Here is a 27,219-nt window from a genome sequence, read left to right as displayed (position 1 = left end):
ATGTTGTCTAAAAGAAATCTACTTTAAAGACATACCTAGACTAAAAGTAAAGGAGTGAAGAGAGATCTATCATGCTAACACGAATCAAAAGAAAGCTGGATTAGCTATGTTAATTTTAGGTAAAGTAGACTTCAGAACAAGTAACATTATCAGGGATAAAGAGAGAAATTACATAATGATACACAAGTCAATTCTCTAAGAAGAAATGTTAAATGCATATGCAGCCAACAAGAGTGTCAAAATATATGAGGCAAAAGCTGATAGATCTACAAGTAGAAATAGATCCATTGTTATATTTGGAGACTTAAACACCCCTCTGTCAGTAACCAATAGATTTAGAAGGCAGAAAATCAGTAAGGATACAGCTGAACTGAACAGCTCCATAATCAACTTGATCTAATTGGAATCTATAGACTATTTCATCCAACAAGAGCAGGATTCTTCTCAAGTTCACATAGAACATCCACCAAGAATGGTCCATAAAACATATAACAAATTTGAAATTATACAAATCATACAGACCACAATGGAATTAAACTAGAAATTGATAACAGAAAGATAATTGGAGAATCCTCAAATATTTGGAGATTAAACAACACTTCTAAATAACACATGGGTCAAAGGAGAAGTTTCCAGAGAAATTTTAAAATATTTTATACTAAATGAAAAAATAGAACTTACCAAAATTTATGGGATACAGCAAAAGCAGTGGTTAGAGGGAGATTTATATAACAGGAATGAACAATTGGAATTTGAAATTAAAAATACAATACCAGTTACATCAGCACCACAAAATGAGATACTTAGGCATAAATCTTACAAAATATGTACAGTATCTACATAAGGAACACTACAAAACCTTGATGAAAGAAATCAAATGGAGAGATAATTCCATGCTCATGGATAGGAAGATTCAATATTGTTAAGATGTCACTTCTTTCAACTAGATCTATAAATTCAAATGCAATCTCAATCAAAATCCAGCAAGTCACTTTCTGGATATTGACAAACTGATTCTAAAGTTTATATGGAAAGGCAAAAGGCTTAGCCTATAGCAAATACAATATTGAAGAACAAAGTTGGAGGACTGACTTTAAGACATATTTTAAAGCAACACTAATCAAGACAGTGTGGTATAGATCAATGAACAGAACAGAGACCAGAATTAGATCCATGCAACTATAGCCAAATGAGCTTTTCCAAAGGAGCAAAGGCAATCAATGAAGAAAAAATAGTTTTTTCAAAAAAATAGTTTTTTCAAAAAAATAGTGCTAGAATGATTAGACATCTATATGCAAAAAATAAATTAAAATAAGCCTAGACACAGACTTTACACTTTCCACAAAAACTAACTCAAAATGTATCATATCCAGCAATCCCACTCCTGGGCATATATCCGGAGGGAACTCTAATTCAGAAAGATACATGCACCCCAATGTTCATAGCAGTACTATATACAATAGTCAAGACATAGAAGCAACCTAAATGTCCATTGACAGATGACTGGGTAAAGAAGTTGTGGTATATTTATTCAACAGAATACTACTCAGCAATAAAAAAGAATAAAATAATGCCATTGCAGCAACATGGATGGACCTGGAGATTGTCATTCTAAGTGAATTAAGTCAGAAAGAGAAAAATACTGTATGATATCACTCATATGTGGAAGAAAGAAAGAAAGAGGACACTAATGAACTCATCTACAAAACAAAAACAGATTCCCAGACATAGTAAACAGTCTTACAGTTATCAGGGGAAAAAGACTGGGAAGGGATAAATTTGGGAGATTGAGATTTGCAAATGTTAACCACTATATATAAAAATGGATTAAAAAAAGACAAATTTCTTCTCTATAGCACAGGGAACAACATTCAATATCTTGTAATAACCCTTAATGAAAAAGAACATGAAAACAAATATATATATAACTGGGACATTATGCTGTACACCAGAAACTGACACATTGTAACTGACTATACTTCAATTTAAAAAAAAAATGGATCATAGACCTAAATGTAAAACGCAAAACTATAAACTTCTATGACACAGGAGAAAATCTAGGTGAACTTAAGTTTGGTAATGACTTTTTTGGATACAATTCTAAAAGCATGACCTGTGAAAGAAAAAAACTAATTAAGTTGGACTTTTTTTAAAATTAAAAACCTCTACTCTGTGAAAGACTGTTAGGTGAATGAAAAGACAGCAACAGACTGGGAGAAAATACTTGTGAAAAAACTCTGATAAAGGGCTGGTATACAAAATATACAAAGAATTATTAATACTCACTAATAAGAAAACAACCCAATTTTAAAATGGGCAAAATATCTGAATAGAGACCTTACCCAAGAAGATATACAGATGGCAATAAAGCATATAAAAAGATACTCAACATCATCAGTCATTAGGGAATTGCAAATTAAAACAACAGTGAGATACCACTATACACCTATTAGAATGGCCAAAATCCAGAACACTGATAACACCAAGGATTAAGTTGGGCTGGCGAGGATGTGGAGCAACAGGAACTCTTATTCACTGCCGGTGGGAATGCAAAATGGTAGACACTGTGGAAGATGGTTTGTAGTTTCTTATAAAACTAAACATATTCTTACCATAAGATTCAGCAGTCGCACTCCAAGGTGTTTACACAAATGAGTTGAACACTTATGTCCAAAACAAACCTGCACATGGGTGCTTATAGCAGCTTTATTCATAGTCGCCAAAACTTGGAAGCAACCAAGATGTCCTTCAGTAGGTGAACGGATAAATAAGAAGTGATACATCCAGACAACAGAATATTATTCACCCCTAGCAAGAAATGAGCTATCAAACCGTGAAAAGACATAGAGGAACCTTAAATGCTAAGTCCAAGAAAAAGCTACATACTGTATGATTCCAACTCTATGACATTCTGGGAAAGGCAACTCTATGGAGACAGTGAAAAGATAAATGGCTGCCCAGGGTTAAGAGGTTAAGTTCATGAACAAATAGGTGGAGCACAGGGGATTTTTTTAGGGTGGTGGAACTGTCCTATATGATACTATAATGGGGAGGGCACATGACATTATGAATTTGTCAAAGCCCATACACTATATAACACAAAGAGTGAAACTTAATGTAAACTAATGTATGGACTTTAGTTAATAAAAGGTATCAATTTTGGCTCATCAATGATAACAAATGTACCATAGTAATGCAAGATGTGAATAACAGAGGAAACTGGGAGAGAGGTGTCAGGGAATTGATATGGGAACTCTCTACTATCTGCTCAACATTCCGGTAAATCTAAAATTGTTCTAAAACATAGGTTATTATTTAAATATTTTTCCTAAAGTCTAGTTCAAAGGAGTTGAGTGTTCTAGTTCAATTGTAGAGTGTGTCACAAAAGAAGTAAGGCCTTAGCTGGGTCCAAGAGGTACATAGGATTTCTAGGGTTGGAAAGGACAAAGGGCATTTCTCTTGGGATTGAGGCATCAAAAAGACTTAAAAGGGCTCAAATTTCGAAGGAGCAGGAAATAACACAGAATAAATCAATGCAAAGACAACAGGCAATCATTTAATGGAAGCTAGGGGCCCAGACAAGTCTAGAAGTGCTGAAGCATCATTCCAGTATCAGATAAATATAAGCATGGAGCAGATTTGACCCAAGCTGGGTCCTCAACACATATTCATTCATTCTTTCGATAAATATTTAGTAGGCACCTGCTATGTTCCAAACACTGTGGTAGGCTCTGGGGACAAGCAGTAAATAAAAGAAACAAAAACCTGTTTTCACCGAGCTTACATTCTAGTGACAGGAGACAGAACCTGCCTGATGTTTTCAAGAAACAGCAAAAGAGCCAGTATGGCTGGAATGGAGGGAGGTAGAAGGTGAGATGGAGGAGATAACAGAGGCCAGTGGGTGAAGGGCACTGAGGCCAGAATAAATAAGGACTTTGGCCTTTACCCTGAGGCATTTAGGGAACAATTAGAGGGTTTTGAATAGCAGAGTGACTTGATTGACCCCCGAATAGGGTCTGTCTCTGTGTTGAGAAAAGACAGGGGATAAGAGTGGTTGTAGGGAGACCAGTGAAATGGTTACATTAATCCAGGTAAGAGAGGACAGGGATTTGGACCATGGTTTTAGCAGTGCAAGTGGTGAGAAGTAGATCGTGGACTCTGAGAGGATTTGCTGATGGATTCGATGTGTGAGAGAAGGTCAAAATGACTCAGTTTTAGGCCTGAGCAACTTCCTGGAAGAAGGGGTTGCCAGTGACCCAGAGAGAGAACAATATGGGAGGAACAAACTCACCAGCAGGGCTGAGCCCGGGTCTGAATTCAGCCAAGCTGTCCTGCTAGGAGGAATTCACAATCCAATGAGGGAAACAGAAATATAAGTGATTCCAGTATGTTAAGCATCACAGTAGAGGTATTCAACATTACTGAGTCCCTGCTACATGCCAAGCAGTGTGGTGAGGAAGCAGGAGGTATGTTCTTTAAGAACACAAAAAAATTTTTTGCAAAGGTTTGTAAAGACATTCACAGGAGTTTTCACCACAATGTGACATCAGGGAGCTGGCAATAACCTAGACACCCATCACTAGGGAAATCATGGTGCACACACAGCAACGTGCATATAGCTCAAGAACGCAGTGCTGAGTGAAAACAGCGGTAACAGAGATTTACAGTCCGGTACCATCACCATAAATGTAAAAGGGGTGCACACAACACTGCATGTCTTAAAGTATCCACGATCTTTATCAAATACATTGCAATTTGTGTCTGAAAGAAGAATGAGAGTGGGTCTTGAGGAAGACAAGGGAAAATAATACAAACAATATAAAATAACATAAATAAGACAGGGGCCTTTGCAGGGACTGATGATGACAATGTGTCGAGAATTGAGGAGCAAAGCTAACTCTCTGCACCTGAGATACAAGTAACACGCTAATAGGAATCCAGCTGATAACCATAATAAGATTATTTGTGGGGGCCAAGAAGCATGTGTAGAGACGTGAAGGCATGAAAGTGCATCACAGGTTCAGGAAACAGCACTAAGTTTAGTGCGGTGTGTAGTGGTTGTGAACGGCTGATAATATTTGAAAGCCCCAAGTAAACTGAACAACACCCTACACATGGAAAGTATAATCATTCTAATCAATCTGTCCCCATTCACTACATCGGGGTTAAAGCTCACGCTCGGCCCCGCTTCCATACCTATGATGAGATTCTCTTTCGGCCCTATTGGAATCTTTGCATCTTGTGACTACTCCAGAGACCGTAGTTCAATAGGTCATTCCTGTTTACCGTGGCCTCAAGGAATGTGGCCCTTGATCTGAGGCTTTCATGCTGGAGCTCTGGCTAGGAGTGGGGTGGGAAGGGAACTGGAGGCCCAAGGATGCCTTGCATTCTGGGGCACCTGCCTGGGGCAGTTCAAACCACCGCCACCAACTCAGTGCTGCCAGTTAATTCTCACTGGTCACATTCCAGCTGGAGTCATTTTCCAGCTCTGACCACCCCTCTCCACCCCAGACTGGATCCTGTCCCACTATCCTAGGTGGATCTATTCTTCATAGCCTTTATCACAGTTGCAACTCCAGGTTTACTTTTCTGATAATTTGATTTATGTCCATCTATGCCTCTGGGTTCCAAGTTCAATGCTGGCAGTCTTTTCTTTCTTTTTCTCTTTTACCAATGTTTCACTAGCAGCTAGCACAGTGCCTGGCATATGGTAGGGGCTCAATAAACTCAGTTGAATAGAGGCCTTCCAAAGGAAAACTAGGTCAATGTGGATACAAGCACGGTGCAGAAGAAGGAATGAGAGTTGGGTTTTTCCACACTGTGGAGGGTAAAGGGGAAGAGCTGCAAGGAAACAAGTGCACGGCCCTGTAGATATGTCGCCTGACTGCTGTCCACATGCCCACCCCATCCTCTGGTACAGGGTGGGCATACACCATGCGTGAACTACCAGGAAGGTAAACTGTAAAGCAATTAGCAAGTGTTTAACAGATTTTTTTCTTTTTTTACGTATGCCAAGTAAAAGTATGAAACTGAAGCGAGGGAAGTATGTGGTCAGTGCTGGGTCTGAGGGAAGACTAACATTTCCAGAGATCCTGACACAATGCACTGGCTCTCAGAGGACACAGGATGTGTCCACAGGACAGCCCAAAGTCTCCTGGGGAGGGGGCGGCGTTATTCTCACCTTCTGCCTCTAAGGGTCACACAAGTCTGGGTCACGGTGGTTGCCACTGTCACTAGTTCAAAGTCTTCTTCAATCTATCTTCAAACTAATTCTTCACCTTTATTCTTGTCCCCCACTGAACCTCCAGCTCAGTCAGGCTCTGCCCCACTTTAAAAAACAAAAACAACCTCCAACCCAAGCCAGCCCGGACTCGGGTAAGTGAATACACTTGATGGCTACGGAGGCCCCTTCCCACTCCTCGGCTTCCCCGTCTAAAGGAACAGGCGCTCTGGACCTCGCCAGGCGACGCGAAGCAGCGCGACCTCAGCCAGCGGTGCGACCTGTCGCCGTCCTTCTCGCTTCCCGCCCGCCGCCGAGCCCACGCACGCAGAGCCCGCTCGCCTTACGTCGGGCCCGGCCCCCCCCACCCCCACCGGCCGGGCTCCAGCAGCGCGCAGGCGCGCGCTCCTGGGCCCGCGAGGGGAAAGAGGGCGGGGCCGAGGGGGCCGAACCCGCGGGGGGAGGGGCGGCGCCGGTCACGTGACGCGGTTTCACTGTTTACACGCGGAGCGGCCGGAGCGTTCGGCCTCAGTCAGGCGCTCGGCTCCGTTTCGGTTTCACTTCCGGTGAGGGGCCGCCTCGGAGCGGGCGGTGAGCCGACGGCGAGCGCAGGAGGCGGCTGTGACGGCGGCGCCGCTGCCGGAGGGCGTGCGGCAGCGCGGCGGCGGCGGCGGCGGCGGCGGCGGCGGCGGCGGCGGTTGGGCCTCGAGCGCCCGCAGCCCACCTCTCAGGGGCGGGCTCCCGGTGCGAGCAGGGCTGACGAGAAGATGGAGGAGCTGGTGGTGGAAGTGCGGGGCTCCAATGGCGCTTTCTACAAGGTACTTGGCTCCAGGGCAGGCCCCATCTTCGCCCTTCTTTCCCTCCCTTTTCTTTTGAGCCTCGGCCGGAGACAGGCCCGGGGCCCTCTTCCTGAGCGCTGCGCCCGGGGGCCAGGGCGCGCTCGGCGGGATGTGGTTTGAGAGGGAGGGAAGGACCGGACTTAGGGCCTGTAGGAAGCCCCTCGAGCCTCGCTGCCTCTCCTACGTGAGGCCCCGGCGCCTGTCGAAATTAGAAGCGGGCAAGGAAAAGGGGGTGCCCTTTCGGGGGCCGAGCCCCGGCAGGGAGAGCTGGGGATGGGCGAGGGCCGGCGGCAGGTAGGGGATCCAGGCGGGAAGGGCCGGTATCCGCACGAAGTGACGGTGACGGCTTATTTTCTCTTTTCTTAAATATCTTCTCTCAGTGGGATCCGGGCCTGACGTGTGGGTAGTTGCCGAGGAGCGGGGGGCGCTTCCGTCAAGCCACCTCCTGCCTTGCGAAAAGGGTTTGAGATCTCCTTTGGCTTCTCTTTTCCGGTCCAGCATTGGGACTTCGGAGAGCTCCACTGTTCTGGGCGAGGAGTGTGAAGAAAGAGTAGTAAGAAGCTGTAGTCGGTACCAGGTCACAATGGCAACAAATTTTTAGTGGCCTCTCTCTCTGGGTTTCAGAAGAGATTTTAGATCCAAAAGTTTCGGGAAGACTCTGACATACCCGAGTAGTGCTTTAAAGAAGTTGGTAATCTTGAATATTCGTGGTCCCCTTCCCTTGTTATAAATGTGGGAAATTCAGAAATACAGATGCTTCAGCGTCTAAAAACACTGGCAACTCTGCCACTTAAGAAAAAAAATTAACTCTCCAAAGGCCTGAATATATGCCATGAAACTTCAGGAAATTAACTGAGAGTATATAATTACTAGGGATTTTTTTCAAGTGAGTGGAAATGATTGTTCTGTGCTCCAAGTACTTGACTATCTTCTCTGAATGTGTAATGTTGCAGTGGATTGTATTGTTGAGGTTTTAAATAGGCATGCGTGGTTTTACTGCAAGTTTTTCTTTTGTAAGTTACACCATTGCAGAACAACTAATATCTTACATTTTTCAAAAGGTTTAAAAATATTTTCATGTGTTGGCAGTGCGTGTGTTGGTCAGTTTATAAGTTTTCGTTTCCTCTTGAATGTCTCTAACTTTTGTAAGTAATATCTCACCTTACTATAGTATTTTGGCATCAGAAGATGCACATAGAAGGAAGCTTGGAAATTAAATATTGCTATTGTCCAAACGCAATTCTTAAATTTATTTAGAATAACATAAACATTTCAAACGAGCTATAGGAAAATAAACATTGGCTTAACTATGTTATGTGTTTACCAATTTTATGGAGCTATTTGGAGATTAGTGTATATCATTAGTGAGTAAAGTGTGTAAATTGTTCCATACTTTTAGCAAAATGATAAAACCTTTAGCTGTAAAAAGAAGAAAAAATAACCCAGCATTTATGTTCTTAACAGCCTCACCAATAAAAAACTGTTCCAAGTGACTCTGCAGTCAAAATTCTGGATGCATTTATTTCAGTGATCCATAATTTCTGTTGGTTAGTTTGTGTAAAATTGTTCTCTAATTTCTTCTGGTTTGTGTAGAGTCATTGTTTCCTAGATTGGTAGTTTTGCTTGCTAGATTTGTGGCACTAACTGTAACAAATATGAGCAGGGGCTAATGGTTGAGCAGTGTGCTAATTTGTGATACTAGCTTAGACAGGATGCCACTCTTACTTTTTTAGTGGAGTTTGTTTGCTATAGAGGGCAAGTAGCACATCCTGGTCTTGAAGGATTCATTGTTCCATTCCAGCAATCTATGATTTGCTCCCATGATTTGGCTTGCAAACTTATTGGAATATAAGAAATGCCCTCTATCTCTCTTCTTAATCCCCCCTATTTTTGTTTTTTAACAAAGTTGTTTACTTCGAAGGTGAATAAAAGGAATGTGTTGTCCCTTAGTTCCTTGAGGGGAAATGTGAAACATGAACAGCCGTGTGCACAGAAATTGCTATTATGTTTTTTTAATTAAGGTTTATTTTAAGAAAGCCTCAAATGGTCTGTATTGGTGGAAAAATGGTTTCTATAATGAAAAGGTTTAAATTTTTATACAGCTCACAATATTGATACGAGTCATAAAAGTAAAGTAGAAGTAAAAGTAAACTGAGTTGCCTGTCCAGTGGGAAGGGCAGAAAGGAGGGGAAATAAAGACCAATAAAAATGAACTGTTATGGAGAAATGTTACATTTATGAGAAAATTAGGAACCTGGGTTCATCAGATTGTAAAGCCTTAAAGAACTAAACAACTCAGATGGCTTCAGTATAATTGAATTCAGACTTTGATTTGCCTAACAGAACCCCATGTTGCAAGGTACAATTCTCCATCTTCTGAGCACATGGTCCAGATTTGCAGTATAGACTGGGTAGAGTGTAAACTGGGAACAATTGGATTGTTTTCTCTAAAACATTAACTCAAACTTAGGATTCAGAATTAACAGAATGGTGAAACCTAAACCCTAAGATTGTAACAGCTTATTTCTATTTTTCCCTCTGGTGTTTATTCTGAAAAACTTGAAAGAAGTTAGGTTTAGTAACTGTCAGAGCCACTACTTGTGTGCTTAGGGATTTCTTTGACTTAGAAAAAGTTAGTCACATGTACAACTTACAGAGCCTTATGTTATTTAAGACATGATGACACTTGAATTATACCTCACAACATTTTTACAAAGCATTTCCTAAGCAAATAATGTTGAAATAAGGTCCTATTGTAGGGAAATGTACAATCAAGGAAGTTTTTTTTAATGAAGACGTTAGTGGCCCAACATGTCAGCTACATAGCCTGTAAGAAATCAGTTTTACCCACAAATAAACTTGCATAAAGCACTATTCACATTTTCTCTGAAGTCTCTAGATCTAACTTTGCATACAGGTGTTATTCTTTACTTCGAGGAAGTAAATTATTCGGGTCAACCACATTTTTTTCTTCCCAGGCTAAATAACCTTTCTAGTGTTTAGTATCTTTGTGGAAGCATCATTATTCTCCTTTTGAACTGAGCATTTTTCAGCTTTGTACTCATGCACTTTGAAAACCTCCAAATTATTAATTGAATGCAAAATTCAGTGGTATAATAATTGGGTTTCTGATTCCTGCCCACTATGAGAATGTACCGCCTGAGATGACTATGGTTATGATAACTGTTGATAGGTGCTGAGAGCTTTCTAGGTGCCAGGGACTGTTCAGGTACTTTACCTCTGTTAATTTATTTAATCATCTCCCACAACCCTGAGGTACTATTGTTATTCCCATTTTATAGATGAGGACATAGATGTACACAGAGATGAGATAAGTGACTTACTAAGTGTCAGAGCTAGTAAGGGTCAGATCTCAGATTTGAGATCAGATCAAGTCTGATTACTTGAAATGATGAAATTTATCTTGAAGAAATGAATTGGGTATGATTTCCTGCCGATTTTTTAAATTTCATTGTAATCTTTGATTGTATTTGTTACTATAAATTACCTTAACATTCTGTAAGTACAGTTGCAAGGCGATACTACCTTTTTTTTTTTTAACTGCTGATACAGAGATGTCATGAAATATTCAGCTTATGTATCGGCTTCCTTTTTATTAACTTTTGCACCCTGGCATATTACCCTGTACTTCTTCAGATGAATGCTTATCAATGAAAGATAAAGTTAGGTATCTTTGTTACTGCTGTGAAATTTGCTTTTATTACACTGGGAACACATAAGAACTGAAGTATTCAAAAGTTAGAATACATACACAAGGAAGATTAATAACTCATTCAACACTATTCTCTCTGTACTTGTGTGTTGTCTTTGGGTCATTGTGAACCAGAAAGAATGCATTTTTCTCAAAACTTGTGGTAAATGCCCAGGTGAAGTCAAATATTCCTGGACATGCACTGTGGTTGGAACGGTTGTTGATAAGGTTTATTTTACTTTTCCCTTTCCGTTCATTCCCATACATTCTTAGTGCCCATATACAAAGGGTGGCAAAGCAATAACTTGCTTTTTATTTGAAGCCTTGGGTTTGAATCATATTTTATCACATTTCATATGTCCTTATCATCTATCTCCTACAGATTTTCTCTAAGAGGGATATTTTGCAATGCTCTAAGTTTTCTCTAATTAGAATTATCATTGTACTACATGTACTGTCTTCAGTAATAATGCAGTAGTTGTTCATTGGTGGTCAGGGCCTTACACAGAAATTTCTCTGCACAGTCACCTCTCATTTGTGAGAGAGTTTGCTGCGTCAAGGGGTGAGACATAGTGGGGGAGTAAGAGTTCACCCAGATAGAGATGGACTTTCTTTTAGTTTCATCATTCCTGGTAATGTAATGTTTGAATTGGACATCTCTAGTCATTACACACTTCAGTATTTTGTGATTGCCCCTGTGGCCCAGTTGCCAATGAGTTGGGAGATCCCATAATGATTTTTTGATTTCCTGTTTATTCCTCCCGATAAGGAGACTTTGTCTTTAACTGTACCTTTAGCACCTTTTTCAAACCCCAAAGATTTTCATCACTTTTTTTTCCTTCTCACAGTCTACATAACCTTTTAGTATTTAATATCTTTGAGGAAACAGCTTCCTCTTTTTCTATCCTAATTTTTAAATCTTTTTTAAGTATGCTTTTGTTGAGATACAACTTTTCAAGTGCAAGAGTGCTTATGATTCTGCATCTTTCAAAAAATATACCCCTCTCTGCTTTACCTCTCATTTGTTTACTGCCATCTTTGTGCCACGCATTGTGCTAGGCACTAGACATGTGTGATTTCATTATTCACAGCCACTTTAGATGGCAAGTCCAGTTCCCTTGTATCCATTCTTTACTTGCAGACAAGGAATCTGAGGCCCAGAGACCAGTTATGTCATAGAACCAAAATTTTGAACCTAGCTCTCATCCAGTCCCACGCAGCTCCCTCCATGTATTCGTTCAAACCCATTCAGTTGCCTTCTTTGGTAACCTCTCAGGAAACCCCTGACCTATCTTCTCATCGACTTTGCTTCATGTAGACAAGTAGAGATCACAACAAAATGTAGTTTCCCAAGTTGGTGGTGGGTGAGGTGATAGTGTTCTGGGCATGGCCAGGGGAAGAAAGGGTATGAATGGTAGCATAAGGGAGGGTCAGGGCCAAAAAGAAGGGTTATTGGAGAAAGTATGATGAGAAGCAGCAAGATAGGACCTTTGTTGGAAGTGAGGGTTTAGCAAAAGGCCTTAGAAGTCACAGGAGGACTTTGTCTTTGGTGAGAGTGCAGGCCAGAGGCAACCTGTGAGTTTCTTTTATTCCACTTATTACAGCAGCAACAAGATGATATTATATGCCTGCTGTATTCACTTAATATGCAAACAGTGACTAAAAATGACTGGTTTTGGAATAGTCATGCAAACATTCATATACAGATAAGCCTCATTAACTTGAAGGCAATGGCCCTGGTGAGGCTGTGATGATTACTCAAACCATTTCTGACACTCTGCATCCGGAACTGCTTTCAGAGCATTTGAAAGCTTTTTTTTTTTTTTTTTTAATAGTCACAACAGTTGCAGATCTTCCTCCTTTGAAGGAGTGCTTAATTTGAGGAAATAGGCAAGTGTGGTAAATGAGTATGATTAAACTGTGCAATAAGTTTTTGGCAAATAGAAAAAAATTAAAATAGAGCAGTGAAGTAATAAGACTACATTTTAGAGTGCTTTCAAGGTAAATTTGAAAACAGTCCCCAACATTTGTGAATGTTTGAAATCAACACTGTCCATTGGAACTTTCTGTGATGACAGACGTGGTCTCTGCCTGTGCTGTCCGCTATGGTAGGGACTAAGTCACGTGTGACTACTGAGCACTTGAAATGTGGCAAGTGTGACTGAGAGACTGATGTTTAAATCTTATTTAATTGTAATTAATGAAATATAAATATTCAGATATGGCCAGCAGCCTCTCTGGTGAACAGCAGCACATTTTAGACAAGGACAGTAGTATTGGAAGGATACCAGATTTAGTGAGAACAGTTCTTCACCCACCTGAGGCAAGGTTCTCTTAGTAGACTAAAGGATTTAATATTTTCAGCATGTGGTAAACAGTAAGGAACTAATATTAATTACTTGTGGAAACATAAAACTGTAGACAAGGATGAAGACAGAAGCAATGACATTTTTTGGTAAATAAGGGATTAGCTCCGAATAGGAGTCCCACCCTCAAAAAGCAGATTGTTGATTTCGTATTAGCCACCATGTAAAAACAGGGGAGAAAAGGGGTGGGGGTCTGTTCTTCCATCCTCCATGATTTGTGGGACTTACAAAACTAAATGACCGATTCTTCCAACTTTAATTGAAACATCAAGACTTTCTGTTGCTGAAGCAATAGTGAGGCAACAACCCCTTAGAGCACTAGGGGTGTGCGCCCTTATGAAATATAGTGTATTCTAAAATATCATGGTCAGTATTAAACTAGAGTTCTCGAAATATTCTGTGGAGAATATGTGTGATTTAAATATAGCTGAGGAGAACTGAGAAAGATCAAAATGATAGGAAGAAAATGTGGATCCTCTCCCCCTCATTTAAACCAACAACAATACATACACATGCTTGACTTAGAAATAATAATTTAGCCAGCTTGGGTATAGCAGAACACCTGGATTCAATTATAGTCCACCTTGATCTTACAAGGAAACTTTTTTTCAGCATAGCTTTGCTTTTATTCTTTTAAACATAATTGCAGAAGTTATGTATCTCTGTTTAGCTTCCATGTACAGTCGACCCTTGAACACACCGAGGCTTAGGGATGCCAACTCCCCCTTCACACAATCTGCCTCAGAAACAAAGAAATTGATACAGGCTCACCCAAAGGCAGGAAGATGAAACTGTTTGGATAGACTCAGAACTCAGACTCCTCGTTCCTTTGATTCCATGTATTGTGATCTCTAATTGATCAATTAGAACTTAGTGAATTTAAAGGTCTGTAAATTGAAAACATAGGTACTATGTTTATTGAAAAAAAAATCTGCTTAGAAGTGGATCCTCACAGTTCAAACCTGTGTTGTTCAGGGGTCAACTGTAAATGCTTTACAGGGCCCTGCCTTGTTTGCCATTGTTTTTCTTAAAGAACAACTAATTAATACTTTTACTGATCTGTTTTAATTTGGTATTTTGAAAAGTTGCAGTTTTTTAAAAAATGCTTTAACTCTGGCCTTTAAATATGTTGTTGCTTACCAAGACATTTGCATTGAATCATTTGTTTATTTAACACATTTATTGGGTACCTACTATATACCAGAAATTGTGCCAGTTACTGAAGATACAGAACCTAAAGAATGGTCTTAATCTGAACTGATTATCTTCCTACTATCCAAAGTCATGAGGATTTACTGCTATAGTTTCTTTGTAAGAGTTTTATAGTTCTAGCTCTTACATTTAGGTCTGTGATGCATTTTTAGTTGATTTTTATATATGGTATAAGGTAAGGCCAAAATTTATTCTTTTGCATGTGGATATCCAGTTTTCCCAGCACCATTTGTTGAAAACACTTTTTTTTTCTCCACTGAATTGTCTTGGCTTCCATGTCCACAAAGAATTTCTTTCTACCACACCCCAAGCTGTTTCTCCAGGTCTTAAGCTTTTGTTTCTGCTGCCCATTAGGCATGCCTTTCCTCCCTGTCCTTCACTCCCTAAGCTGGATAGCAACCTCACCCTTTTCAGTTTGTCTTCCCTGATCAACATACCACCCCCCCCTCAAAGTACACATACCTTTCCTCCCAGGCTAGGATAGGAACCCCTTAGGCAATGGTCCATGATAACAGCTATTCATTGAGTTCTCAGTAGATATTCTGAAGTCCAACAGTAAATAAAATAGGACCTATGTTGCCCACCCTCAGGAAGCTTACTGTCTAAGAAAATGGGCGATAATAATGTAGTGGGGTAAGTTTATAGCAGGGATGTGCATAGGATGCTATAAGAATGCAGAGGACCAAATTGAACCTGGTGTTCTGGGTTTCCCCATAGGAGGTGACATCTGAACTGAAACCTAAAAGACCGTTAAGAGATAGCTAGGTGAAAAGAAGGGAAGGACAAGAGGAAAGGAGGAATAGCAGCATGTACAGAGAGAGGCCCAAGTAGTTTAGCACTGCTGAATCCCAACCTCCAAGGATGTGAAAGATGAAGCTGGGAGAAGTCGGCAGCAGGACGGGTCACGAAGGGCCTTTTACGGCCAGAATAGTTTGACCGTAATCCTGCAGACAGGGAGAAACCATGGAAAGACAGAAACATGTACAGAACAAATTTGAGTAAGAAGCTTAAATCTCTCAAGCCATTTTAAAATGAATTAAGATATAAAGCCCCTTGAGTTTCTTTATGCTTTATCCTACTTCTCTAATTGTCAAAAACAAAACCTCCTTTTCTGCACCTATTAAAAACTTAATTTTATAGAATTACAGACAGCATGCTGATTAAAGAATTCTTGATAATTAGTTAGCTATTACTTTTGTTGTGTCGTTCTGCAGATTACTAGCAATTGCGTCATCAGATTTAAAAGATTTAAACCTCTGTACTTCATATTACTGTTTTGCTCTCCAAGTGCCTATGAGATTGAGAATTTAATTAAACTCTGGTAATTGGACTTTTTAGTGGTATTAGCAGCATATTGTTGGAGAGAATTTAGTGTACTTGTGTATACATAGATTTGAGATTATATTTAGTTATTTATGATTGTATTCTAAAATTTTATTATGAAGAAAAACGTAGGTTACAACAGATTTATACTAGGTGGCATATAGCTCTGGAACAAGTTTTTTGTTTCTGTTAATTCTAGCCTGAAGTGTACCTCCAGCTTTGCGCTCACCACTTGCATTGTAATTTTCAATTTACTTGTCTCTCCTTTTCTTATTAGATGCTGATCTCTGAGCAGTTTTTTCTTGTTTTATTTTTAACTAATCAGTATTTCTAGGGCCTAGCACATAGTAGGTATCTAAATATAGATATGATTCATGAATGAGTGATCTTCACAAACTGCCAGACTTTCGTTTGAAGCTCCATTCTGTTCTTAAACATAAAATGTTCGGTATCTCTGTAAAATGTAACTAAAAACAAAAATGACATTTAAGGTTAGAAGTTAATTTAACTGTGATATTTTTCTTACAGGCATTTGTAAAGGATGTTCATGAAGATTCAATAACAGTGGCATTTGAAAACAAGTAAGTGTCTTGATAAAATTTGAATAGTTAGGTTCTTTAATATTTTTATGCTAATTTTTATTTTTACTCCTCATTAAAAAAATTTCAAGTCTAGTTTGAGTGTTTTTCAGGAATGGATCTTCATGTTATTGACCAGGAAGTTCCTGAACAGCGCAGTATTAAACCAGTGGGATGGCTGTTCCTGCTAATGACCTCAGAGATCTCTTTTGTATAATCTTGATCCTTACATCTCAGCCCCCTTGAATGTGAAGAAAGATACCAGATTCTTCTGTATTAGTAACTGAGAGTTTAGATAGGAATATTTGTAAATATTAAAAGATAAAAATGAATGGGTTCATGGGTATTGGGAAAGTAGATGTGAGTTTTGTAATATTAAATCTAAAATTGATGGTTTTAGTTGTCTAGTACATTTTATTGGAAATAATTGTTTGCCCATTAACATTTTTTATCTGTTTCATATGTTTATGGTCTTTAATAGCAGTAACTGATCTTCTCTGCATTCTTCTGCTAGTTGAGTAAATAAAGGTACTTTGAGGCCTAGGAACATTAGCTATATATACGAAGACATCAGTAGTATAGATGTTAACGTTTCATTGGGGAAGACAATTCTCTTGACTGAATTTTTTGAATGCTAATAAACAGCTGTTTTCAGACAGGCCAGTCAAGATTCTAAAGTATGTATAAACTTCTTAGACAAAGTGTAGATGTGGTTGTGATCTTAGGATTTTACTGAACTCTGAAGGTGGTCAACAATGATAATGTTTTGGCTTTTATTTGCCAAGAGAAATTAATAGTGTATCAAAAACAGATTGCAAATCTATAGAGGGATGAAATAGATTAGTGGTTGCTTAGGGTTGGTAGAGGATGGAGAGCCATAGCTAAAGAGTATGAGGTTTCTTTTTCAGTTGATGAAAATGTTCTGAAATTGACTGGTAATGGTTGTGCCTATCTGTGAATGTGCTTAAAACCATTGACTTGTATGGGTGTTTTGAAGATTGAAAAATCTTGTTCAGCATGGGTGACCACCAAAAAGCAATCTGAAAGTGTCTGTATGTCACAACTGAGACAGTTCGGGGAGTTTGTTGTTTAATGTCAACTAAAATGTACTGTTTAAAAAAAATTGATTTGTACATACTCTTAAGTGGATAGGTTATATGGTTATGTGAATTATATCTCAATAAATCTGTTAAAATACAGTATTTAACTCAGTCATGCTATAATTAGACTGTTAGCAGAATCTTTTAGCTACCAGCAGGACAAAGTACAGTTGACCCTTGAACAACATGAGTTTGTACTGCATGTGATCACTTACATGTGAATTTTTTTCAAAGTAAATACTACAGTACTACACAATCCAAGGTTGGTTGAATCCACGACACCAACCTCAGGTATGGAGAGCCGAGTATAAGTTATACATGGATTTTTGACTGTGTAGAGGGTCAGCATCCCTAACCCCCGAATTGTTCAAGGGTTAACTGTAGTAGTCTCAGATGCCTGAAACATATTTAGGAGGACAGAGATAAAAGGATTTAGAGTACCCTACCCTGTTCTCAGCTCTAGACAAATAGTCTCGGCCCAAAATACAAGTTTGGATAATAGAATGAATACCTTTCTCTGAATACAGAAAGCCAAAAGTTCCAAAATCTGCCTCTTTGCATGTTTATCCATGTATTATATGCTAGACAATAGCATCACACCTCTAGCAGAGGGATTTTTGATAACTCGGAGAGTAATTTTTTTCTTGTAATTATACTCTTATCTGCTTACTTCCATCACTAGGTAAACACTGTTTTCCAAAAACAGAGAGCTATCTTTATTTGCCACTCTAGTAGTTTCTCCTATAGTCCTTAATCTAAAGTATTAAGCAAACACTCATTTCCTCTATTCATTTAAGAATGTGTCTAGTTTATACACTGATAGATCAGTTCTCTTTTGTTTTCAATCAGATTTCTACTATTAACTTAAAATTATTCTGTCTTTGGACCTTCTAATTCTCTCCTGTACTATAGCTGCATACAAGGTTCTCTTCAAGCTATTTGTCATCCTGGGAATTTGAAATAGATCAGCTTTTTCCTTGTGTTTGTGAAGTATGCATGAGATTCAACACTGGGTTTGAGCATATCACCAGGATTTGATAGGTCCGTACTAAATCAGCTTCTTTGTACTTCCTTGTGTTTTTTGTTTTTCTGTTAAAAAACAAAAAACTGATAATCTGTAAAACTTCAGACACTTTCTTTCCTTTCAGTCGTAAAGGAACTCCTATAATACCACATTATTTTAGATGCTTTGTTTTTACCTTCTGTATTTTACGTTTTTGAATAAAGAATTTGAATTTTTATCTCTGTATACTAAAGACTTAAAATAATTCTTCCTTTTTTGAAACCAAGAAAATTATATTATGTATTATTATATGCTTTACAAGTCAAATTTAGCAGTACATCTGTAACATGTTAAGCCACTAATGTCAGTAAATATATTTTTAAAAAGTTGTTCTGAAGTAAAGACAGTTTACAGTTTTCAAGGGTGTATAATAATTCAAAGAAAAGGTTCAGTCTAATATATGCCCTAATAGATTTCCACAAATTCTGATTCAGTTACCTACTCTACTATCTTATATAATAGCTCTTCTCTAAAGAATAAAATACGCTTTTCTCAATAGGATTTTACTAAGAAGGCCCTTTAGCAGTAAACCCAGAAATGACTGCTTTAGCAGTTGAATCCTCCAGTATTTTTACAAAGTTTATCTTTTAATATTTTATATCATTGTGGATATAAAAGAATAATTTGGTGTTTTTCAAAATTGTTCCATATAATTTTAAGTTAAAAACCAGAGGCAACTTACTGAACTCCTATAGGCTGTCTCCATCGGGTTTCTGTGGTTTAGGAGACCCCACCAGGCCAGTGCATGCTGGTACATCATACAGATCAGCAGCCAGCTATCCATGGCAAGAATTGAGCACCTCGCTGGATCTAAAATTTAAAGGGGGAAAAGTGAGTTGTGAATTGCTAATGTGCTGACTGCCCCATTTTGCTTGGGAACTAGAGGGCATTTAGGACCAGTTTCTGTGGTTATTGGAATGTGGTTAAAATTCTTTTGCAAGTAGATGTATGGTGATACTACTAACACTTACTGATACTAACGTATTTAATTTAAGCATTAAAAGAAATTGCTGTTGTGGCCTTAAGTTTAGAACTCTTAGAGGTTGAAATTACTGGAAGAAAGACTTGTTTGGAAAATGGTAATGTTGTTATATTGTGTTTAGAGAAATACTCCAAACAGAACTACAAGGCTGCTGTGCTGCATGCAGACTCTGTTGAAGTGTCTCTATGTTGCCATTATGTCCCACTCAGCAAAACACTGACAGTTTTAAAGCATTTGCTTCTTTAAAGTAGAAAAACAGAGGGTCACACTTAACTAAAAGTTGATGGCAGCATGGTCATTGTTTCCATTAAGCCAAAAAGCATGTAAAATAATTTCGTTTGCTTATTTGCAGCTGGCAGCCAGAGAGGCAGATTCCATTCCATGATGTGAGATTTCCACCACCTGTGGGTTATAATAAAGATATAAATGAAAGTGATGAAGTTGAGGTAAGTTTCCCCTGCCATCAAGTTATTAAGCACTGAAGAGGTAGGAGCATTTAGCTTGCCTGTACCTTTTGTACCCTTTGTTTAACACTTTTTAATCTACCTTAAGAATTACAACTGTGATACAAATATGCTTTTTGACTGAGCCATCTTAATAATTATTTGAAATAACACGTTATTGACGCTTAAATGTGGCTGCCTAAGGGCGCAGCTTTGAAAGTCACCACTGATTTCCTTTGCCCACTAGTATTTCTTTTTTCCCCCTCCCCTCAATCTTTCAGTCTTTTATTTGAATAATATATTATTAGTTTATAACTGTGTCTCCATTTTAAGCAAAATGAGTTAGGAAAGTTAATCTTGCAAAGGGAAAAACATTATCCCTTATAGTAGAGCAGCATCGTACAGTTTCTTTAAGCAGCAGTAAATCCTCCTGGCATATTTTTAAAAACTCATCTACAAGTTTTAGTATATACACATAGAGGTAAAACATCTTTTTGCAGGAGATGCTGTGAACCACCTATTTATGTGCCATTGATGTCTTTGACCAAAAGGTGCTATGGAGATGTAACATGTTAACCACAACATTGTGTTTGTGATTTCTCTAGCCACTGAAAAGTGTTGTGAGACTTAAGGCCCTTGAAGTCTGCTTTATGTTGTAGTCGGTCTGTATAGTATTCTCTCCTTCCTCCCCTTTCACTACTCCATTTTAAGCTGCTTCTTTCTCCACAATGCCTTGTTAACAGTTGCAGTTTCATGAGTATTTGTGGTATGAAGGAAGCAGCTAAGTAGACGTTGGTAGAGGTCAAATAAAGTGAACTGGGTCCTTGAATTCTTATTTTCTGTGTTACATACAGATGGTGTAATGAAGCAGAAGAGTCCCAGCCTTTGATGAGGTCACAGTCTAGTGAGGATAGCTAATATGGCAGATGTGAATAAGTCCTAGGAAGAAAAAAAGAGGATGGACGGTGATGTAGGGGCAAGAGTGCTGTTTTAGAGAGGGCTCAGGGAAGGTCTTTGGATGTCCAGGCCTGTATTCTTTTCTGTACAGTTTTAAAGTGGAAGTAGACTGGAGTACTATTTATTTACCAAAAATGTAGTCAGTACTTACTAGGTGAAAGGAACTAGGCTTGGTTTTGTGAGGGATCCCAGTAGGGAACACAAACACTGTCTCTACTTGAGGACCTTTTGCTGTTCACATCCCCAGGAGACTACAAGCTCCCTTAAGTCAAGAACCAGAACTTCTGGTCTATTTCAGAAGTCCTCATAATATTTGGTTGGATAAAGGGGACAGGTTGTTTTTTTTTCCCCAACTGAGTCACATGACAGGTGGTAACCAATGAGATGCTGATGCTATGATGACCCACTAACAGTAATACGTAACTGAGATTATCACTCTGGCTAGAGCAGAGCTGAAGGGAATTGACTGTCGCAGGAGAGGAATGTAGGTTAAATTAAGTTGTATTTAGTCACTGTATTGTATAATCATTAACTTAGGTCTTTTGGTCTGTCTATACCAGGAATGCTCATAATAGTGATGGCTAAAGGGGACTTTTTTTTTTTTACAACTTAGTCACATGACAAATGGAAACCAATGAAACGCTGTTGCTAGAATGACCTCATTGTATTACATAACAGTTAACAAATAACTGAGGTTTTTCTCTGGCCAGAGCAGAGTTGAGAGGAAGTGATGGGGGCAAGAGGGAAAGGTAGGTTGAGTTAAGTTGTGTTTAGTCACTGTGTTGCATAACTGTGAACTACAGTAGTAAAAGGGAGACGAGAGTTGGAACCTTGAGTTGCTTGTCTTCTCTCCTGTCTTCTCCTCCCTGTCCCCCTTGTCCTTCCTGTGTCTTCTTTCTACTTCTGAGTATTTGTCTCTCTCCCCATGTATTACTGTGTTGTGTCTTTCCCTATTAACCTTGATTTACTAGTGTCTTCACAAAGGTTCCATGCTGCACATCATAAGTGAACTTTGAAGTGAAGTGATCATCAGAGAGATCAGTTTAGAAGAACTGGTGCACAGTGTATGAGAGCAGGAAGATGGTATCCAGAGGATGGCCAGCGTGGAGTTACCCATTTTAGTGGAGAGGGGTCAGACGACCAGAGATGGACCAAGGATCTGTCCATTTAGTTTGCAGGAGACATGAATGCCAGAGTGGTAACTTTAATGAGCTAACTAGTCAGTGGTCTTACCCACTTAGTGACCATGCATCCAGTCAGTCATTTGTTTTTTAGAGTAAAACAAAAACAAGTTTGTCTTTACATTTTTTAGATACATTTTCATAGCTCACAAAGTACCCAAGGAAAGTATGCCCAGGTTTACAAATGGTCAGCTTTTCTTGAGCACTCCTATTCAGAGTACTGATTACTACTGGGGTAATACAAAGAAATAGGAAAGCACTTTTTTACAGGGCGCTCATAGGTGATCGGGTAGTTTCTGTACCCACTAGTGATGTGGGTACAATCTGGTTTAAGGTATAGAGCATATGGGTTTGAAAGACACTAAAGATCATTTTAAGAAATTTTCCTTGATGTCTGATAATTTATAGATTTCTGAATGATGTTAATCATAAAATATTCTATGTTGTAATTTTTGTGTAGGTTTATTCCAGAGCAAATGAAAAAGAGCCTTGCTGTTGGTGGTTAGCTAAAGTGAGGATGATAAAGGGTGAGGTAGGAAAATGCCCATTTAAATTTTTTTTGTTATGCTTTTTCCCTTTTCTAAAGCCAGGTATACTACATTTCTGTCTGGATTTCTATTTGAAAGTAATATTAACTTGAGTCATTTTATTAAAATATTTACATGTTCAGTACATTTCATGTGTTTCAGTTTTTTTTTCCCTCTAGAGAATTTAAAAATAACTGAATAGGTATAGCTTTTTGTTCTTACTTTAAACAGTGTTACCAGGAATGACTTTGATTTATTTCTCTCAGTTTTACGTGATAGAGTATGCAGCATGTGATGCTACGTACAATGAAATTGTCACAATTGAACGTTTACGATCGGTTAATCCCAACAAACCTGCCACAAAAGATACTTTCCATAAAATCAAACTGGATGTGCCAGAAGACTTACGACAGATGTAAGTTGGTATACGAGAAAGGCTGAGAACTTAGAGGTGCTATGCAGTGAATTTAAAAGAATATAAATTTTAAAATAGTAGAAATCAATTTTAAATTCAGTGAACTTTGGCAAAAATGGTTTGCGAAAGTATTGAAAAAACATATTTAGCTTTATCCAGTTATATAATTAAGCCAACATTGCACTTGTTTAAATACACAGCTAATATACATTTGTTCACTAAAGTTGACATTGTTTATAGAATTTTAAGATTTCAAAGTTGATTAATACAGATATTCTGTCATAAGTCACAAAATCAGTTTCTAGATAGTGGAGGTTTCTTCAGGTTTTTTTCCCTTTTAACTAATATTTTCAGACAAATAAGTAACAAGTAGAGCAAAAAAAGCTTCAAGAGGTCATCTTTCGTATAATCCTTGATCTGGAGTAATGCTTAAAGAGTTTTTAGAGAAGAAATTCCTCTTAAAAGATTTCATCAAGGGCATGTATTAAGTTTGATTTGGACATGTCACACTATAGATAAATGTTAACTTGTAGTTGAAAGTACATAGAAATCCTGCTTTTTGATGGTAGAGATTGTGTATGTAAATGTTGTGCCTTCTGATTCATATACATTTCCTTCTCTCCCTTAAATTGGTTAGCAGTTTTTCTTTAGAAAAGAAACAACAAAACAAAATTGGGTACCCTGTACCTATTCCTAAAAGTTTTCAACAGTTGACTCAAGAAAATTACTGACCTACCATATGTAACTGAAATCAGGAAGCCTGCAGAGGAGTGTGGCTCCCCTAAAGATGTCACCTTTGGTAATCTAAGACAACCAGTAATCCCTTAAGAACATGACTGTTTTTTTTCCTTTCTCTATAATCTCAAATGCTTGATTGGGCTGAGGATTTCAGAGATATACAACAAAGGAACTAAACTTTTAAATGGTTATAGCATATTTGCATAAATCTAGTTTAATATGAATCTACAGTTCTACAACATGCAAATCTCTCTGCATATATATATATATGTATTTATACACCAGTAGTTAGTAATCATTCATCTTAACTTCACAATGGATACTCTTTTTATTTCTAGGTGTGCCAAAGAATCGGCACATAAGGATTTTAAAAAGGCAGTTGGTGCCTTTTCTGTAACTTATGATCCAGAAAATTATCAGCTTGTCATTTTGGTGAGTGTCTTTGAGTGGTCTATTTTGGTGTATTTCATTTAAGGCATTTACTTTAATAATAATGGTGTTGATTTATATCCTTTAGTCTATCAGTGAAGTCACCTCGAAGCGCGCTCACATGCTGATTGACATGCACTTCCGGAGTCTGCGCACTAAGCTGTCTCTGATACTGAGAAATGAAGAGGCTAGTAAGCAGCTAGAGGTGTGTGGCTTTCCCTAGTGCTGCTTGTCAAGCTATTTAGAACTAACTGTGCAGTTACGAAACTTGAATATAGGCAGCTTGTCCTTTGTATATTGTTTCTTAGCAATTCCTCATAGTGTTTATTTTCAAAAATTAAAATTTTACAAAGCATAATCATACTAGAATCTTTCACATCTGAGGTTTTAGAATTAAGCAGCAGTTTATGTATGTTAAGGAACTACTGGCCAACTCACTTTTTACTAGAAGTTCGTCAAAGCTGCTAATGAAATGAGGCAATGCTTCTTCCATATAACATGTTATCATTAAAGTACTAGAGACTATTTAAATATCTAATCATATTCCTTTCATTATGTATGTTTATCTCTGTTTAAAAGGGTATAGAACTTCTCCATTCTAATTGGTTGTCACTCTTTAAAACTCCTGTCTTCAGATTCCTGCCAGAGGCTATTTCCCTAACTTACTATTTCGTCTCTTAAGGTGCATTTTATCTACTTTTATTAATCCTCCAATAATTTCCATCATCATACATTTATTTTCATTGATAAGTATCTAGTACTTCCATCCATTACCATAGGAACTAAATGGATTTTAATTTAAAGTGCCAACTCAAGTATATCACTGTCAGATTCCAGAGTTCCTCATCATTATTCATTTCATTAGAGGGAAAACACCATGCAGTTGAAATAGTAAAGAAAAAAAGGAGTTCCAAACTGCATTTTAAGAGAGAAGGGAGTCAAGGCTATATTCTTGGAAAACCCTGGGAAACTTACCAACTTCCAACTTAATGTGTGACTGCTGAACTCTTAGTAGGAGAGGAGACATTCATATCTCCTTTAACAATATCTCCTTTTGCTACTTTGTTTTCCTTATGGCCATGGAGGTCTGTTTAATTGGTTTTTACCCTCATTCTTTCTTGATGACCCTGTGTTCACAAGTTTGTGGTTTCTTTAGCAATTCTCTCATAACCTTTAGGCCAGAACAGCCTCCTTAATCTCATTGTGAATATTGTGCAAATATACTCATATACCTCTTCTTAAACATCTAATTCTTCTCAAATGATCTGTTATCATACCTTTGGCTTATCACTTATTAGTGAATTATCAGTTATCACGCTTAATCAGGTGAATGAACCAGAACTCAAAAAACATGACCTCTTGAAAAATCCTAAGAATATTTGATACATTTTGTTACTCTAATCTACAAAGAGGCTATTATACTTTTTAAATTGTTTACAGTAGTTATACTCATTCATTCAAATTATTGGGTATGTTGAATAATAAGAAACTAGCATGCATGCCTATCTTTCCTCACTACTAATATTAAAGAGGTCCACATATTCAGATAAGAAATTTCCATTTTTTGACATGAGCCACTAATATGTTTGGTTTTCATTAATGGCATGCTAGAACTAAACATTAAATTTTGGTAATACTGTTTAAAGAGAGTGATTATCCACAAGTTTGGATAACCTAGTTCAGTCATCACTGAATATTGGAAAGAATTCATCATTCTTGTGGATCCAGATCACATGGTCTTACAGACTCTGGTCTAATTTTAGGTTGCAGACACATATGTAAGATAAGTTGTAAATCTTTGACATTCTGTAATCATTCAGCTTAGTTACTGTACCAATAATTTTTATGATTCCTTTACTCGGTGGGTGAGGGGTGTCTTTTTAATGTCATCACTTCATCAGAGGGATGTCTAGACCAGAGTATCTAGTGATAAGTTATATAAATGGCACTGTTTCCAGAAAAAAATACACAGACACACACACACCCATATCCTTTAATAAAAATGAAATGAATATAGTTTTCTGTAAAGATGGTATTTAAATTTTTTTTATTTAATTAAAATTGAGTCTGTCAGACCCAGTGAGCTGGTTTTTATCTGGGAACATTTGATTTGCTTCTTAATTATTACATTGATGTCATTGGTTAACTAAGGCAGCCTTGCAAATAGGTTTTCAAGTTACCTTGGGAAAGTTGTCAATAAACCCTTTCCTGTTAACAAAAATATATCAAATGACATAGACCTTCAGTAACCTAAAAAATACACTGTGTGAAATACTTTCTTAAACCTGTTAATTTCCAACTGAAACTAATTTGCAGGACCCTGATATACAGGGTCAAGATAATTTACATGGCTGACCTAAATATAGTTGTCTTAAGAGTTGATAAGCATATTAATCAGATGTGCATTTCTCTTCAGAGTTCAAGGCAACTTGCTTCAAGGTTTCATGAACAATTTATTGTACGAGAAGATCTGATGGGTCTAGCTATTGGTACTCATGGTGCTAATATTCAACAAGCTAGAAAGGTACCTGGGGTCACTGCTATCGATCTAGATGAAGATACCTGCACATTTCATATTTATGGGGAGGTAAATATTTTACTAAATAGTTTTTTTCTCAAATAAAAAACAGTATTTCAGATGGCTCATCTTTTGTTGATTTAAATATTTTCCCTATTCTTACTAGGATCAGGATGCAGTGAAAAAGGCGCGAAGCTTTCTTGAATTTGCTGAAGATGTCATACAAGTTCCAAGAAACTTAGTAGGTGAGTCAAAAATTGCTGTTGACACGCACTACAAAAACAAAAGTTAGGTAAACAACTTATTTATACACATAGAATTCCATTTTCACTCATTTGAGAAGTCATTTAACTGAAGCTTAATCTTTGAAATACTCTGTTGCTGTAGTGTACAGAAAATACTTGGTAAATATACTCAAAGATTACATTTTCAGAAGGTGTGCAAAAGATACTGCTTTGCTAGCTCAAACCCATTAGTGCTTGGAAAGACAAATTCTGCACAGCCTCTTCACTCTATACTTTTTATATCTTAAAATTAAGTATGTTTTTCCAAAATGAATGACATTTGGGGGCTTTTTATAATTTGGAGTATTGATATTTGATCTAAGTGGAAGATC

At 37.9% G+C, this 27,219-nt stretch overlaps 1 protein-coding gene across 19 annotated transcripts in view; it reads left to right on the top strand.

Annotated features, from left to right (window-relative positions):
* The first annotated feature begins 6,716 nt into the window (after positions 1 to 6,716).
* The window catches only part of FMR1 (FMRP translational regulator 1), a 37,142-nt gene continuing 16,639 nt past the window's right edge, over positions 6,717 to 27,219 (top strand). For 10 of the 19 annotated variants that reach the window (XM_032475961.1, XM_032475956.1, XM_032475960.1 and 7 more), the window contains exons 1-9: positions 6,720 to 7,038; positions 16,201 to 16,253; positions 19,748 to 19,841; positions 22,437 to 22,508; positions 22,770 to 22,918; positions 23,995 to 24,088; positions 24,174 to 24,290; positions 26,502 to 26,672; positions 26,770 to 26,848. In XM_032475961.1, coding sequence (XP_032331852.1) covers positions 6,988 to 7,038; positions 16,201 to 16,253; positions 19,748 to 19,841; positions 22,437 to 22,508; positions 22,770 to 22,918; positions 23,995 to 24,088; positions 24,174 to 24,290; positions 26,502 to 26,672; positions 26,770 to 26,848 — 880 coding nt within the window. In that variant the 5' untranslated portion in view covers positions 6,720 to 6,987. Of the gene's footprint in view, positions 7,039 to 16,200; positions 16,254 to 19,131; positions 19,245 to 19,747; positions 19,842 to 22,436; positions 22,509 to 22,769; positions 22,919 to 23,994; positions 24,089 to 24,173; positions 24,291 to 26,501; positions 26,673 to 26,769; positions 26,849 to 27,219 lie in introns of those variants that run through there. The other 9 variants (XM_032475970.1, XM_032475968.1, XM_032475967.1 and 6 more) reach the window with 5 other exon arrangements.

This window comes from Camelus ferus, chromosome X (genome assembly GCF_009834535.1).
Source record: "Camelus ferus isolate YT-003-E chromosome X, BCGSAC_Cfer_1.0, whole genome shotgun sequence".
Classification (NCBI taxonomy): Eukaryota; Metazoa; Chordata; class Mammalia; order Artiodactyla; family Camelidae; genus Camelus; species Camelus ferus.
The sequence above is the reverse complement of the archived record's forward strand: the minus strand, read 5'-3'. Positions and strand labels throughout refer to the sequence as shown.